Raw genomic sequence first — 14,375 nt, 5'->3', positions numbered from 1 at the left:
TATTGATGCAGATTGAAGTGCGCCTTCCGGATAACACACTTGAACTGGGATGGTTGGAATCCTATGATTTGAAATACAATGTCGCGGTTATCAATATCGGTCGCTACCATTCTCTTCAAGTAGCATGCCTAGATCATCAGCGGCAATTTGAGTCTCACAGTAAAGTAGTTGCCGTAGGGCGTTGCTTCAACTCAGGAAAACTAATGGCCACAGCTGGGATGTTGACCGACAATCCACAAGGAGCTTACCGGGAGGAGCTTGCCATCTCCACATGTGAAATTACTATGGTGCGGTGTTAATTTCTCGCTTTCTATACATAGTGAAAATAAATAAATAACTGTCTGTGCATAAGCCTGGGTATTAGACACCCGAGTCTAATACATCGACAACTGAAAATGGACCACTTACAAACTTTCGTGACTCAAAAAGGCAGTTTTAAAGTTTTGAGACTAACTTGACACACCCTAGACAGTTTTAGGACCTTTGATGCATTTTACTCTAAAACAAATATAGAGATCATGGTAATAATGGGAATATAGACGGTTCATAAGAAATGGAACAAAAAGTTACATACATAGTTACATACCTAACATGAAGAGCTCATTATTACCAGTTCAAGCTAGTTATAAAAGACGCTGACTCCGTTTATTCGAACTACCTCATGAAGCTCCTTAGGAAGAGGGTTTTTTCGTCGAGGTTTTGTGTGATTAGATATCTACTTTGCTAAAAACGTTGAGTGGAGTGGTTCAAAACATGGGTGTGGTCTTAGGGAAATCGAGTTGTCTGTGCCATGTCCGACCAGTCCCCCAAGGATGGGAAGGAGTGGAGCGACGGGTCGAACAGCTCTGGCGAAGAGCAGATCCGGATTTATCCATACTCTTCCGCGAGATGGACGACAAGGACGCCGGGAAGGGCAAGAGCAATCGTGATCCTCTCCGTAGCTACTATGTAGGTAGAGCACCAAATTTTGGTAGTCCTCCTGATGTAGTAGCCGGACGATGTGTGTTGCATCATTTACGTAGTTAGACGAGTTTGTATGGATTTGAGATATGCTAATTAAGGTTTTAGGTTGTGAGAGAGAAATTTAAAGTGTGACCGAACAGTGCTCACGGACGCGGACATGCCCACAGGGTGGATTTAGCCATGTCCGGCTGTAGATGCTCTCACACTCACCCATCTCAGCGGACCGGGCAACATAATAAAACCGAAATAAATTACTCCCTCAAATACATAATAAAACAAAAAAATTACTCCCTCCGATTCAAATTAATTAATTGACAGAGTTTTATTTGCGTCGATTAATTTGGATAGAAGAGAAGTATAGATTTCCTAGAAAAACCGTAGAAAAAAAAGTCCGTGGAAGAAAAGGCAATCCGGTCTCCTCCACGGCGAAAATTTATCGTCGTCTCAAACCGTCCCGTCCCGTTTCTTTTCCTCCTCCTCTTGCCTTCCCGAGCCCTCTCTCCCTGACATACCGACCCGACCCGACCCACCGCCGCGTGCCCTAGGGCTGACGCCTCCACTCCCCATCCCCACGCGCATCGCTGCCGCCATCGCCGTTCCTCACCGCTGGCTTTCCGGCCGCGATTTCCGGGCATTTGATCTTGCGGTAAGAACTTCTTTTCATCCAGTGATGATTAGCTGAACCCCCGTCCCTTTTTCTTTTGAGATCAAGTGATTTCGTTGCGGCGAAGTGATTGGTCGAACCCAATGACCCCAATGCGATGAGTTCATTTTATTCTGGGAATTTGATTAATTGATTTTGCGGTATGAGTTTATTTTCATCCAGTGATTACCTCCTCCTCCCCCCCCCCCCCCCCTTTTTTTTTATTCCGGTGAAATGATTTATTGAACCACGATGGCGCTCACAATTTCTCACGTTCTAGATCCGTGTTTGCTAGAGCGAACAGCATTTCTTAACTTTGGCTCTGCCACTATCCAACTTTTATTTCCTTTAGTGTTGGATGATTGTAACCAAAACTCTGCTTTGGTGCCATAAAGCTCGGCTTTCATCCTAAAAAAAATGGTGATTCTCTTTCTTGAGGCCTTGTTTGGTACTAGGGTTTTTGAGGGGATTGGTGGGGATAATCCCCACAATCCCCACAGGGATTGGGTGAAACCCCAACCTTCACCCAATCCCTTCAAATCCCCATTTATCCCCAATCCGCTCGGTAGGGGTAGTGTATTGGGTATTGAGAAAAATGCACTAGAATTTGGGAATTTGTGAGGAAATGTGGCGATGAAACATGTCAAATACACTAGAACCAAACGGTGTTTTGGGATATGTGGGGATTTAGGGATTTGACCGGGATAATCCCCATCAATTCCCTAAACTACACTAGTACCAAACAAGGCCTGATGTGTTATTTCCACTCCAGGCTGGAAATATGAAGCGAGAAGGCGTTTGCACGAGAAGCCAGACCAAAAAACAGAAAGCTTGGACAGCTTGGCGAGGTGAGCGTTGTCTGGTTTCAGTCTTGCTGCCTGTTCCTATTCTGCAACTTACGATCAGAATTATGTTGTATGATATGAATATGGTGATGCTTCCCTAACTAGGAAATTCGCTTCTGGACAATCCGTTTGAAGAGGAATTTGGCAGCTTAAGTGATTCTGGCCAAGGTGTCTGGACGGAACTCAGTAAAGAAGTCGCCTCAAACTTAGTGGGCTCTGTTGTATCGCTTGCTTCATTTGCTGATGGTGATTATAAACACTGGCTTTGCAAAATTTTACCTATATCTATTTGTTAGTACTTCATGATTGAGAATTTGGAAATACCATCTTGTGCAGGAAACACTGTGTTTTTTGCATGCACGGGCATAATTATCGTAAACAATCCTACTTTTACAAGTTGTCTGACTTCATTAAGTTTGGTTAGATCTATTGATGATGACACCAAGATCCTTCATGATATGACGGTTGGTACTGCCAACTTTCTTTTTGTAGTACCCTGAAAAAAACTTTCTTTTTGTACACTATTGCTTGCTTATTTAATATCATGTTAATCATTCTGCTAACCAGGCTATATACTTGCTGCATTGCTTTATTGATGCAGATTGAAGTGCGCCTTCCGGATAATAAACTTGAACTGGGATGGTTGGAATCCTACGATTTGAAATACAATGTTGCGGTTATCAACATCGGTCACTACCGTTCTCTTCAAGTAACATGTCTAGATCATCAGCGGCAATTTGAGTCTCACAGTAAAGTAGTTGCCGTAGGGCGTTGCTTCAACTCAGGAAAACTAATGGCCACAGCTGGGATGTTGACCGACAATCCACAAGGAGCTTACCGGGAGGAGCTTGCCATCTCCACATGTGAAATTACTATGGTGCAGTGTTAATTTCTCGCTTTCTATACATAGTGAAAATAAATAAATAACTGTGTCATGATATGTACTGGACTTTTTTGGGGTGGGGGTGGGTAAAAATACTCCTTTTTTTCAATTATACAAACTTTGTTCAGCATCGCTAAATCTTTGTGCTTGGCTCACTGTCACTTTATTCTTTTCCTAGACTGGAGTGGGAGGGCCCCTTGTTGATTTTAACGGGGACTTCATTGGGATGAACTTTTATGCTGAGAAAGAGACTCCATTCCTACCAAGGATTAAAATTCTTGAACTCCTGTCGCAGTTCAGGGAAACAATTCAGTGGATGTATGTCCTCCATACTCACTCATTGCTTTTCTACTCTTGTCCTCCATACTCACTTATTAGTTTTTGTGCACATGGGTCACACATGCTTAGGAAAATAAATAATGGTGGAAAGCTTAATCAAGAGTGCACTTAATACAATAGTGGCTTCTTATGACATCATACTGCAGCTAACAACACACATTATATAAATCTCTAGCGTTGTTGGAAAATTTGTTGACGAAACATTGTGTTAACAATTCATGCATTCTAAAAGAATGTGCAGGCATTTTACTTAGAATATGAAATCACATTGTTTAAATTACTGCATGTGTTGTACAAGGCTAAGAACAGTTAAAGGATGATCACAACTTGGTATGTAGTGAGGAGCAACATGCTCAATTACTGTAATACCGAGCGAGTGAGAACTATTTAGCAGATGAATTAGTGCCATGCACTGAAACATTCCTGGATGACCACAGGCCATCTGTTCCGCTTCTTGCGAATTTATTATTCAACCTGGAATTTCCAGGAAGCTGACCACACATCAGTAGGCATACAAAATGAATGAACTAAGTACATAAGAATAATTCCGCTCATCAGTAGCCGAGGTTTGGTGGTACTACCATTCATGCTGAATGCCAATGAGTTTCTGAAATGCCTTGTTTTGATGTTTTTGTAATACTTGCATCTGCTAACTGATCTGCATTTGAGAACATCTCCCTTGATAACAAATTAGTTGTTTGTGACATCTGGGGCTGGATAAGCTGCAGTGTGACCTTGACAATCCATACCACCTGTTTTGTCATGATATCTCGCAGTTGCCCTGTACTCAATTGGGACTCTGGTGTCCATGTTTAAGCTATTAATACTTGTTCAAGTGATAAGGTAGTGAAGGTTCCCTGGTAGGTTTGGTATAATATCATCTCCATTTTTTTTTTGTCACTCACCACAACATGCATGGGAAAAGTTTTCCACTATATTAAGCTACTTATATTTAATAAATATTTTCGTCTATACAATAATCAAACACAATAAATATTTAGGTTTTAGGGTTTTCCCCATTGTATTGTTGTTTAGTGCCTGACCCCAATCAACAATTTTCCTGATTTGCCCCTTTTAAACATTGAAGTTTGTATTGTTTGGTATCCATGCATACATATCATCCATGTTTACTTTTGTGGATTTCTGTATTACTCCAATGAGTTTATCGCATTCTGCTGCAGGGCTCCAAATAAGAAAGGACCTGGTATTAAAATTGAAAGATTTCCTAGACCTTGTAAGCCTGATTCAGAAGGTGAGAAAAGCACCTTAATATTGTTAAATTGTGCGCAATCATCACATCATCAGGCAATTCCTCGCCAGAGTCACCGCCAATGTTAATTTTCAACAATCATTTGTAGAATCTGGGTACATACTTAGTTTTATGGTTGCACCTATTATCATGCTAGCATAACATATTTGATATGCTAATTAATTAGTTCATTCTAAGTACTTCAGTGTAGTATATGAATATGAGAATATACTCCTTTCCTTCATACTGCTTTTCAGTGTTCTAAATTCTGCTTATTTCCCTTCTCTATTTTAGTCAGCTCAAGGAAGGGAGAGAAACTTAAGGATCAGAAACCTTCCATATGTACTCTCTGTGATCCAGAATGTCAACCAGGTTGGTCACTTTTAATGTTAACTATTGATCATTGGTCACAGTCATTAATTGTTTCACCCCTGTGGCACCAGGACTCATGGATAGATTATTATTAGAGCGGAAGTCTTTATGTTCTGGGCGGCCGAGTTATCCTTGTTTTGGTGAGTTGTTGCTTGCAGTTTTCCTGACCATCATTATACATGGGGTCATCAATCACTTAACTATGTTGCAAAATTTAGGCGTTCTTACAAAAAAGGAGCTGAGGTCCAATGGTTATCCCCTCCCAGTTTGGCAGAATGGTGAGTTCATTCGTGTCCTTTTGATATTTACTCTTTTCTGTTGGAACATCTGTCATCTGACTGGTCTCTCCAGCTCCCCTCCACTACTGAATCTTTATTGCTTTTGCCAGCGGGCATGCCTTTGCTTAACAATTTTGAAGAGAAATTTAGTGAAGATATCTGGAGTAAACTCGAAAGAAACGTTGCTTCAAATATGTCTCAAAGTGTTGTTGCATTGGCTTCATTCAGTGGTAATTATATTCATTATAAGCTCGTTTACTTTCAATATTCTTTTTCCAATTTCTTCACTAAATTATCGGAGTCATTACTCTTGTAGGAAAAACAAGGTGTTTTGCTTGCACTGGCGTATTCATAGACTGCAATGGGTCCACCACAAGAGTTCTGACCTCGGCAAGTTTGGTTAGAACTTCTGACAATGAAAACAAGGTTGCTGATAACCTTAAGGTTGTTACTCTGCTAATAATTGTTTAATTGCCCCTTCCACTTATTCATGATATCACTGGTTTAGTCTTACCATATCATTAATTGCAGATTGTAGTGTGCCTTCCAGATAATCGTCATACCAGAGGGACATTGCAACATTACAGTCTACATTATAACATTGCCGTAGTCCACATCAAGAATTTCTGCTGTACTCAGACAGCACAAATCGATAACCAGATGCTAATTAAACCTCAGAAGGAGGTAGTAGCTATAGGGCGCGTCTACCAATCAGGCAAATTAATGGCCACAAGTGGGATCGTCACTGACAAACCAAGTAAGCTTGGTTGCAAAGAGCTTAAGATTTCCACCTGTAAAATCACCAAGGTACGCTGTGTCTTTTCGTGTGGTGGAAATAAATAGTTTCGTCAGAATGAGTAATTAAATCCATCTTCACATCTGTATGGCTTACAAATACTGTCTTTTCCTATTCATTACTTTTGTGTGCTAGGCTGGGATTGGAGGACCTCTTATTGATTTTGATGGAAATTTTATTGGCATGAACTTCTATGGCTTGGAAGAGACTCCATACATACCAGTGAATATAATTCTAAAAGTCTTGAAGAATTTTGATGCACCAGGGTATGCTCTCTATATTTATGTAATTTTTTGTGAGTATGCAGGTGTCTTGCGTGTGCATAATATGCAATCTTGAGGAAGTTTAGTAGCCTCGATAGGACATTTGTCGCCATTTTGATCTTCTTATACTGAGCACATTAATTAGAAGCTTGAATAGAACTGCTGTGCATATGATAAATAACATACGCCAGTGGTACGACAAAGACCGTCCTGTTGTTGTGGCCGACAGTTGAGCATGTCTGATTGTACGTACATTTGTGATTATGGAAGTATCCTATCGTATGTCTCATGGCATCACTCTAACCTGGAATTGTAATGGTAAATATGGGTTGGTTTTGGTTGTTATTTTCAGGTTACTTTTTATTTTGAACTCATGCTAGTTCTTAAATCCCAACTTGCTTTTGCGGTTGAGCCATTTCGCCTCTTATTGTTCAGACATATGAAGTAGTAACTGATGTTGCGTGATTTTGGTCTTGTCCTCACACGCGTGTTTGTTGTTGTACGTAAAACTATTTTCGGCCTGTTTGCAGGACTGTTGCTAGAGACGATGATGATAGCCCAAACAGGTATGTTTATTTACTACATGTTCATTAACACTGCTGGCTAGAGATGTATATTATTTTAGCAGCTTATTTATGTTTTACTCTGGACAGATGGCCCGTGCCTAAGCCATTTTGGTGCTATCCCAAATGGCACGAGCTTGAGGAAGGAATAGATGTGGAAGAAGAAATTATATATCTGCGGCAGTGGCAACAATTCTAACCTGATAAAGTGTATCTCGATGCATGTGTGTATCTTGTCCTCAAGCTGCTGATCCAGTTGAAGCACAAGCTGATCGTGTCTAGCAAGTATGAAGTGTTTGTAACTTCCCTAATCTGAACCCTGAAATACTAGCTTAAGAACGTACCCTCGTGTCTAGCAAGAATGGTTCGGGAGACTGTCATATTTTTCGGTACTGTAAGTTTGTTTGCAGCTACGGTTGTGATTTTAAGGCACAGTGATGAACAGTTGTCCTAAGAAACATCGGTACAAGTCTGGCCCCAACGACTAGGTTGGTGACCTGCATCTCTTGGCAATCAGATTCTTTGGAGGGCAAGTTGAGTAGCAGCAGAAGGTAGCTCCATTCTGCTGTGCTCAAGATGGGTCCAAAAAGGTTTCATCAGCATCGAAGTCCTTTTCTGCTCAGGATGAACAGTAAATCCAAAACAAATCATAATTTCTGAATTTATCTTGGCAAACTTTGATAAATGTTGTGTGCTTGACAGATTTTAGCAGAAATGATATTTGTGGAGGTCATGGCAAAAAAAAGCAATATCAGCACTCCTAAATGCTTTCTAAAATAGCATTTTTGGAGCGTCTGAGTTTTTTCCAAATGTCATTTTCTGACAAATTTTGGCAAACACACAAAGCGTTTGTCAAAGTTTGCCACAAAGCATTGCAGATTTTTCTTTTACTGTTCATCAAGAGCCATTGAGTTCGCCAAGCACGCCATCTCCAACGGCACGAAAGCCGACCATGTACATGCCTTGAAGATCCACCGATCAGAAGCAGAGCTTCAGCGGTGCTCATGCTAACTCCTTTGTGTTGCATGCAGAGTGAAATCCAGCGCTCGTCAGTCGTCACGCCTTAAGCTGCTGATTCTTATTGTTGCTACTGATCTGCTGCTTGAGGTAGAACTCCAGCAGCTCCTCCTCCGTCGACTAAGGGATGTTCGCTTGCAGAATGCAGAGAGATGTCTGCAAACATGTCTGGAAATCTGGATGTATTCATGAACAGTTTTAGGGCAGCGAAGGCCGTCCAACCGCAGGCATCAAATGTCCGCCCCTGCTCCGGCCTCCTCCATTTGACATGCATACCAAGATCAATAACAATTTAAACATACTTTTAATAGTTGTAAGCATATGCAATCACAATAAAAAAGCATCGGATGTTCAATAAGTTTTTACATTGAGGCAATCCCCAAAGTTGCCTATCCAGCTGTCCATGCCAAAGACCTTCTTCGCCTCCTAGTCCGGCCATCTATAGAAAAGACCTCACTCTTTGGTTGACTCGATCTCCTCCATATGCCCTACAGATCCGAATAGCACTAACCTCTCATCACTGACCATCCCGTGACCACACGATACGGCAGTAAAGAGCATTAGCACTAACTGGCCACTCCGGAGGCATCAGTGAAAATGTTTATTTGGCTCTGCTAAATGCATATCACAGATGGGTACAAAAATGGTCGATCTGTGATAACGTGCTCCGCTGACCAAAATGAACCAAACGTTTCAACTAACTGTCTTCTATATTTGACCCTTCAGTTTTCCATCTGGTCAGTGCTGGTTTGTTCGCGGCCTATTAATTTTTTTTGAAAGAACCGGTGTATCACCGGCGTTCATATATTAAGCAGAGAGATGGCGGAAAATATGTTCATGATCAAGTGATCATGGTTGATTACAAGAGTTAGGCACAAGTTGCCTCCGTTATAACTGGGAAAAGAGATGACTCTAGCTTGGATCACCCAGCGGTGTCTCAAGGCATTTAGCTCCTGCCAACTTCTAGCCTTCAGCATCTCTCCTGATCGCAGCAACCACATTGCAGACTTGGCTTGCCTGATGCCTGAAGGTGCGATTGTTTCTTTCCTTCCAGATGTGCCATGCAGCTAGGAAGATTGTCGTTTTGAGTTTCTCTCTGAGCCTCGGCCTTGCCTGTTGGAGGATGTTGCGTATCCTTTGGGCGGAGGGGGAGGTGTCATCTATGCTCTCGGAAATAAGTGCAAGCTTGTCGCAGTCAGTCCAGGTTGCTATTTGTCTCCAAATTGCTCTAGAAACCGGGCATTCCCAGAAAAGGTGAGTTGAGGTCTCCAAGTTTCTTCGGCAGAGAGAACAGAAGTATCCGTTTTCGCGGCCTATTAAAATTAGTCATACACTGCTGCCCCACAATCAAAACTCTCACTAACCGTCCCTGGTGCCACTCTCTTTTCGCCGTTCCCAGCAGCACCTCTCCCCCTTCCTTCACAGTTTCCATCCACCCGCATTCCTTCCTCTTGTACCTCCCCTCTGTTCCGGCGCCGTCGCTCGGAGAGAATCTGACGCCGCGGCCGACATCGTGCGTCGGGAAGAAGCGGATCGACAATCTAGTGCCACCGCACCTTTACTCCTTCATGAACACCGTCGTTTTGTCCCATCGGCTATGGCAACGTGTGGACTCTGTCTGATCCAAAAGTTGCATTCCGCCCGGCCGTCGGACGCCGGGTCTACCATGCATGTGTGCGCGGTCATAGACCCGACATGTGCTTCCTCATTCTTCGGCCGCGGTGGGGCCACGATGGTGAGCTCTATTCCTTTCTATTATTATTCAAATTTGAGAGCTCTATCCCTTTCTATTAGTGTTCAAATTTGGAGTTTGCTAAGCATCTTGTGGATGACTCATTGTTATTGCGGTATAAATTTGTACATTATTTTACCATGCATATTAGAATAGAATTTCGTGCATTAACGCTAGATTGAGAACCTTAAGGCCTGACTATGAATGTTTTATTCATATCATCAATGATGAAAAAACTGAAAATGTATGTCCTAGTAATTTTGTCCACATGCTTTTACACATAACTTAAACAACCAAAAGAACTATCAAGCGCTTCTTTATCATGTTGAGGAAGTCTTGCTTAGAAATTTATAATGATCATCTCTTTGGAAAACTCATTATTGCGGCATTTGAGTATTGATGATTTAAGTCTTCCCTAAGCCGGGGGGGGGGGGGCATAGGGATGACACGAGAGGCGACTGGGGGGGGCGACCAGCGGGTGCGCCGCCCCCTTCCTCCAGCGATCGACGGCGTGTGGGCGGCCGGTTTTGGGCGCTTGCGGACACCGACAAGGACGATGTGGACGAGGATGCGGACGCGACTCCGCCATCTCTGCCGTCACCGACGGCCTTTGACCAAATCTGTGACTTCTTCCATGCCGGATACACCGAAGATGAAGTGGTGACGACTATTGACAACGTTTTGCCCATTGATGATCCGGCCAGGATAGGGCTGCACGCGGGAGAGAAGAAGGAGATGGTTCGCCGGGTGGTTCATCGGAGAACGGCGGCGACGGCGGTCAGGCCTTGGAAAGGTCCTCTCCCGAAGGTTACTCTTCCTAACCTTACCGTTTTTGATTTAATTCTGCCGGAATCGTGGATTGTAGTAAAGAGAAAGAAGAATGCCCGCAGGACGGGGGCTAGACCGGCGCCGGCGGCGTGCGCGCCGGTCACGCCCGCAATTCCAGCCGCCGGGATCGCTGCAGCCCGAGCGCTGCGTTTGAATTCCCTGCTAGGCCCAGTTGGGCCGTTTCTAAGTGTGCATGGGCCGAGATCGGTTGGGCCGGGGTTAGCTGGGTATGAGGCCCAGGCTAAACCGGTGCCAACCCAACTGAGCGGCGCCGACACGCGCACGTCTTCGATCTTTCTCTGCTCGTCTCGTTCGCCATCACGTAGAGCTAGGGTTCCTCGGCGCTGGGCGAAACCGGGGTTCCCGTCGTGTGGTCCGGGGCGAGCGGCGCGTATTCCTCCACTCAGGGCTATGGCAGGCCGAGGTGCGGGCGTGCCGCCTGGGAAGAAGCAGCCGGCAGCGGATCCCGTTGCGCGTGCCGGTGCCACGCTGCCGGCGCCTGGGGTCGAACGTGGGGCTGCGGTGCCGGCTGCGCCGCGACCGCCAGCGCTGGCTGGTGCAAACCTTCCTGTCGCGGGTCGAGGTGGAGGTGTGAATGGCCAGAGACCACCGATGCTGCCTCCGGCTGCTGCCGCCGCCACGGGTTGGGGCGGGTCTGGCCTTGGTCCTCGGCCGCCGCCTCAGGGCCCGGGTGTGATTCCAGGACGTGGAACCCCGCCAGGCCCGCGACCTGCGCTGGCGGTGGGGGCGTCGCCGACTGTTGGACGTGGCGCTCAGGGACTCCGGCCACCGGCGCCGGTTTCCGCGTTGCCTTCGGTGTGGGGCGCGGCGTTGCTCCGCCGAGGCCACCGACAACTGCGGCTGTGGGGCGTGGTGCTGCTCTGCCGCAGCCTCGTGCCGCGCCGCCGCCTCACTACGTCGCGAGGCCGACGCAAAAATGCTCGGGCCCAACGCAGACGAGGAAGAACGCAGTTGCTGAAGAGTCTTATGATCCGCCCCGGGGACAGTGGGGGAACGATGGCTATGATGCTTATGGGGATGGCCAACACCGTGGATCGTCATCTACGGGAGGTGGACGTGATTATGCCTGGCAGAGTGATGGTTCTGCTGAGAGACCTTTTCTCGGCCCTCCTGGTGGTTTTGTCGAGGGAGCTTCAGGCTCGGACTACCGGCAGAGAGGTGGCTACCGTGGTCACCGTGGTGGTCGGGGTGGTGGTCGTGGTCGGTACCGCAGACAGCCTCCGCCACCGGCCGTTGTTGACCTTGAGGCTTCTGTCGTGGCAGCCGATCCCGTTCAGTCGACTGAACTGCCTAGCCAGGCGATGGAGGTCGTGACGGCACTGGCTAACGCGGATGGTCCTGGGACTGGAGTTTCAGCTGAGGCAGGCGACAGGACTGATTCTGAGAGAGCGTCCAAGTGGGCGCGTAAGAAGGAGAAGATGTTGCTTCATTGCTGAGTGCTGGCGGAGTTGTGCGATTCGTGTGGTAAGCCAGCACATGCCACGGGGGATTGCCCGCTTCTGCGTGATCAGGTTCCGGCTCTTACAATGTATGGAGTATATTGTGCTGAGCTGATGTTCTTTGAGTCCCCGGCTGCGAGAGAGATTCCGGTGGAGACGCAGAGTTTGACCACTGGAATTGTGAAAGCTACCCAGGGAGAGGTTTCTGAGGCTCAGATTGTGCAGAGACTTCAGGAACTGGCTCCAGGTGATTTTCAGTGGGAGCTTGTCCATATTGAGGACAATGTGTTCAGGGTTGACTTCCCAACAGAGGAGGATTTGCAGAGATTGTTGAGCTTTGGGTTGTGCAGAGGTCCTGGCACTAAATGCATTCTGGAATTTCACGAGTGGAAGAAGGTGGAGCCTAAGGGCAAGCTCCTTACTCAGGTGTGGTTGCGGTTTTCCGGGGCTCCCTCTGAGCCTTTGAAGGATGCTCGAGTTGTGGCTAGTCCGGGTATTATGGTTGGAAAAACTGAGAAAGTGGATATGGCCTTCACCCGCGCCCATGGGGTGGCCCGACTTCTAGTGAGCGTTCTGGACATTGAGTTCGTCCCGGATGTGGTCAACTGGACTTATAGGGGAGAGGTGTTTCCTCTTGAGATTGAGTTTGAGGATGCAGATCTGTTTGCTGAGGCGGTCAATGGGACTGATGTGGATATGCACGAGGGTGATGACAGCGCGGGTGCTAGTGGGGAACCGACTGATGAGGCTGGACGAGAGAGGTCCAACGGATCGGGACCTGTTGCTCAGTTGCCCGTGGATGGGCCCGAGGTAGAGCCGGCACCAGCTCCATCGGTGCCGATGAGTTCTCTGCGGTTTGGGTCGTTTGAGCTAGCTTCTGCCCTGAGCGACCGGGTGGAATCTGATGATGTTTTTGAGTGCACGCTTCCGGTGTTGGAGTTTGATGCTGCTGATAGTCCCGTGGTGGGAGGCTTGGTGAGGACGCACTCGGCGACGACCTTGGATGGGGGAGGGGAGGTGGAGTCTCAGGTGGCTTCGCTTTCCCCCGCTCCCCCAGTGGTCGCGTTCCGGGAGATGTCGTCTGCTTCGGAGGTTGTGCCTGGGGGGGGAGTCCGGGGCAGGTGGCCTCGACTTCTTCCCCTCCTATCCTGGCGCCGGCGATGCCGACGACGGCCGGCCATGGGGGAGACCGTCTGGGTCAGGTGACCCCGGTTCCCTCTTCTCCGGTGGCAGCTAGAGCGGCCACATCTCCAGTGGCGCTGGGTGGGGGTTTGGGGCAGGTGTCCTCGACCCCCCCCTTCTCTTTCGGCAGTCAGGACGGCGTTGCCCTCTGGCCAGAGGGTTGGGGCGGGGGGAGTGTTCGTGCAGGCGGCGCCCGCGCTTCCCTCTCCTGGCGTACCATCCGTGGGGCTTGGGAGCCCACCGCCGCCTCCTTCGGTAACTTTGGCTGATTCTTCAGCGCGAGGTATTAGTCGGGAGGAGGACATTGCATTTGGTGGGATCCCTGACCCGGTCTCTGCGGGGCGACGGATGAGTTCTCGTCCCCAGGACCACCCGGAGGTTGATGACATGCAGCAGAGGTGCGCTATGAGGGCGGCCAAGCTTCGTGACATTGATGTCACTACTGGTATGTCTGTCAACATGTCTAATTCTATATTGCATTTTTCTAATGAGGAGATTATAAATAATGACAACCAATTAGGAGTTTCGCTAGGGAGTACTAATAGTGAAATTTCCAACTCGGTTAATGATCTCCTAGATTTGGAAGCGGAACGTGCTTTAGAAACAATTCGAAACCTAGCAGCGGTAAACCCATGAATGATGCAGAGGTTGACGCGTTGGGGGTCAGAGTGCTCGATAATCTTTGTGCGGATCTTGCACCATCCACTCCTGAATTTGAGGAAGAGGATGTAATTCTAGAGGATGCAGTAGCTAGACCAACTGAGCCCAGTTATGAGGACCGGATGGAGGACCATAGTAAACCCAAACGTAAGTGGAAGCGGAAGGTTTATCCCGCTTCCGCGGTTCGTAGGAGTGCTAGGATTCGGACTGCCAAAAAATTTCATGATGACATATGAAAGGAATCTTTTGGAATAGCAGAGGTCTGAAGGACTTGGCTAAAAGAAGGTTTCTTGCTGAGGCGT

At 46.9% G+C, this 14,375-nt stretch overlaps 1 protein-coding gene across 1 annotated transcript; it reads left to right on the top strand.

Annotated features, from left to right (window-relative positions):
* Nucleotides 1-1,372: 1,372 nt before the first annotated feature.
* Nucleotides 1,373-7,648, top strand: LOC123077118 (uncharacterized). The gene is made up of 16 exons (XM_044499334.1): nt 1,373-1,609; nt 2,379-2,454; nt 2,557-2,697; nt 2,788-2,915; nt 3,053-3,328; nt 3,513-3,652; nt 4,855-4,925; nt 5,217-5,294; nt 5,366-5,434; nt 5,513-5,572; nt 5,683-5,802; nt 5,889-6,016; nt 6,104-6,379; nt 6,504-6,634; nt 7,162-7,197; nt 7,285-7,648. The coding sequence occupies exons 2-16, from the start codon at nt 2,388-2,390 to the stop codon at nt 7,391-7,393; spliced, it is 1,830 nt and encodes a 609-aa protein (XP_044355269.1). The 5' UTR covers nt 1,373-1,609; nt 2,379-2,387; the 3' UTR covers nt 7,394-7,648.
* The last annotated feature ends 6,727 nt before the right edge of the window (nt 7,649-14,375 follow it).

This window comes from Triticum aestivum, chromosome 3D (genome assembly GCF_018294505.1).
Source record: "Triticum aestivum cultivar Chinese Spring chromosome 3D, IWGSC CS RefSeq v2.1, whole genome shotgun sequence".
Classification (NCBI taxonomy): domain Eukaryota; kingdom Viridiplantae; phylum Streptophyta; class Magnoliopsida; order Poales; family Poaceae; genus Triticum; species Triticum aestivum.
The sequence above is the reverse complement of the archived record's forward strand: the minus strand, read 5'-3'. Positions and strand labels throughout refer to the sequence as shown.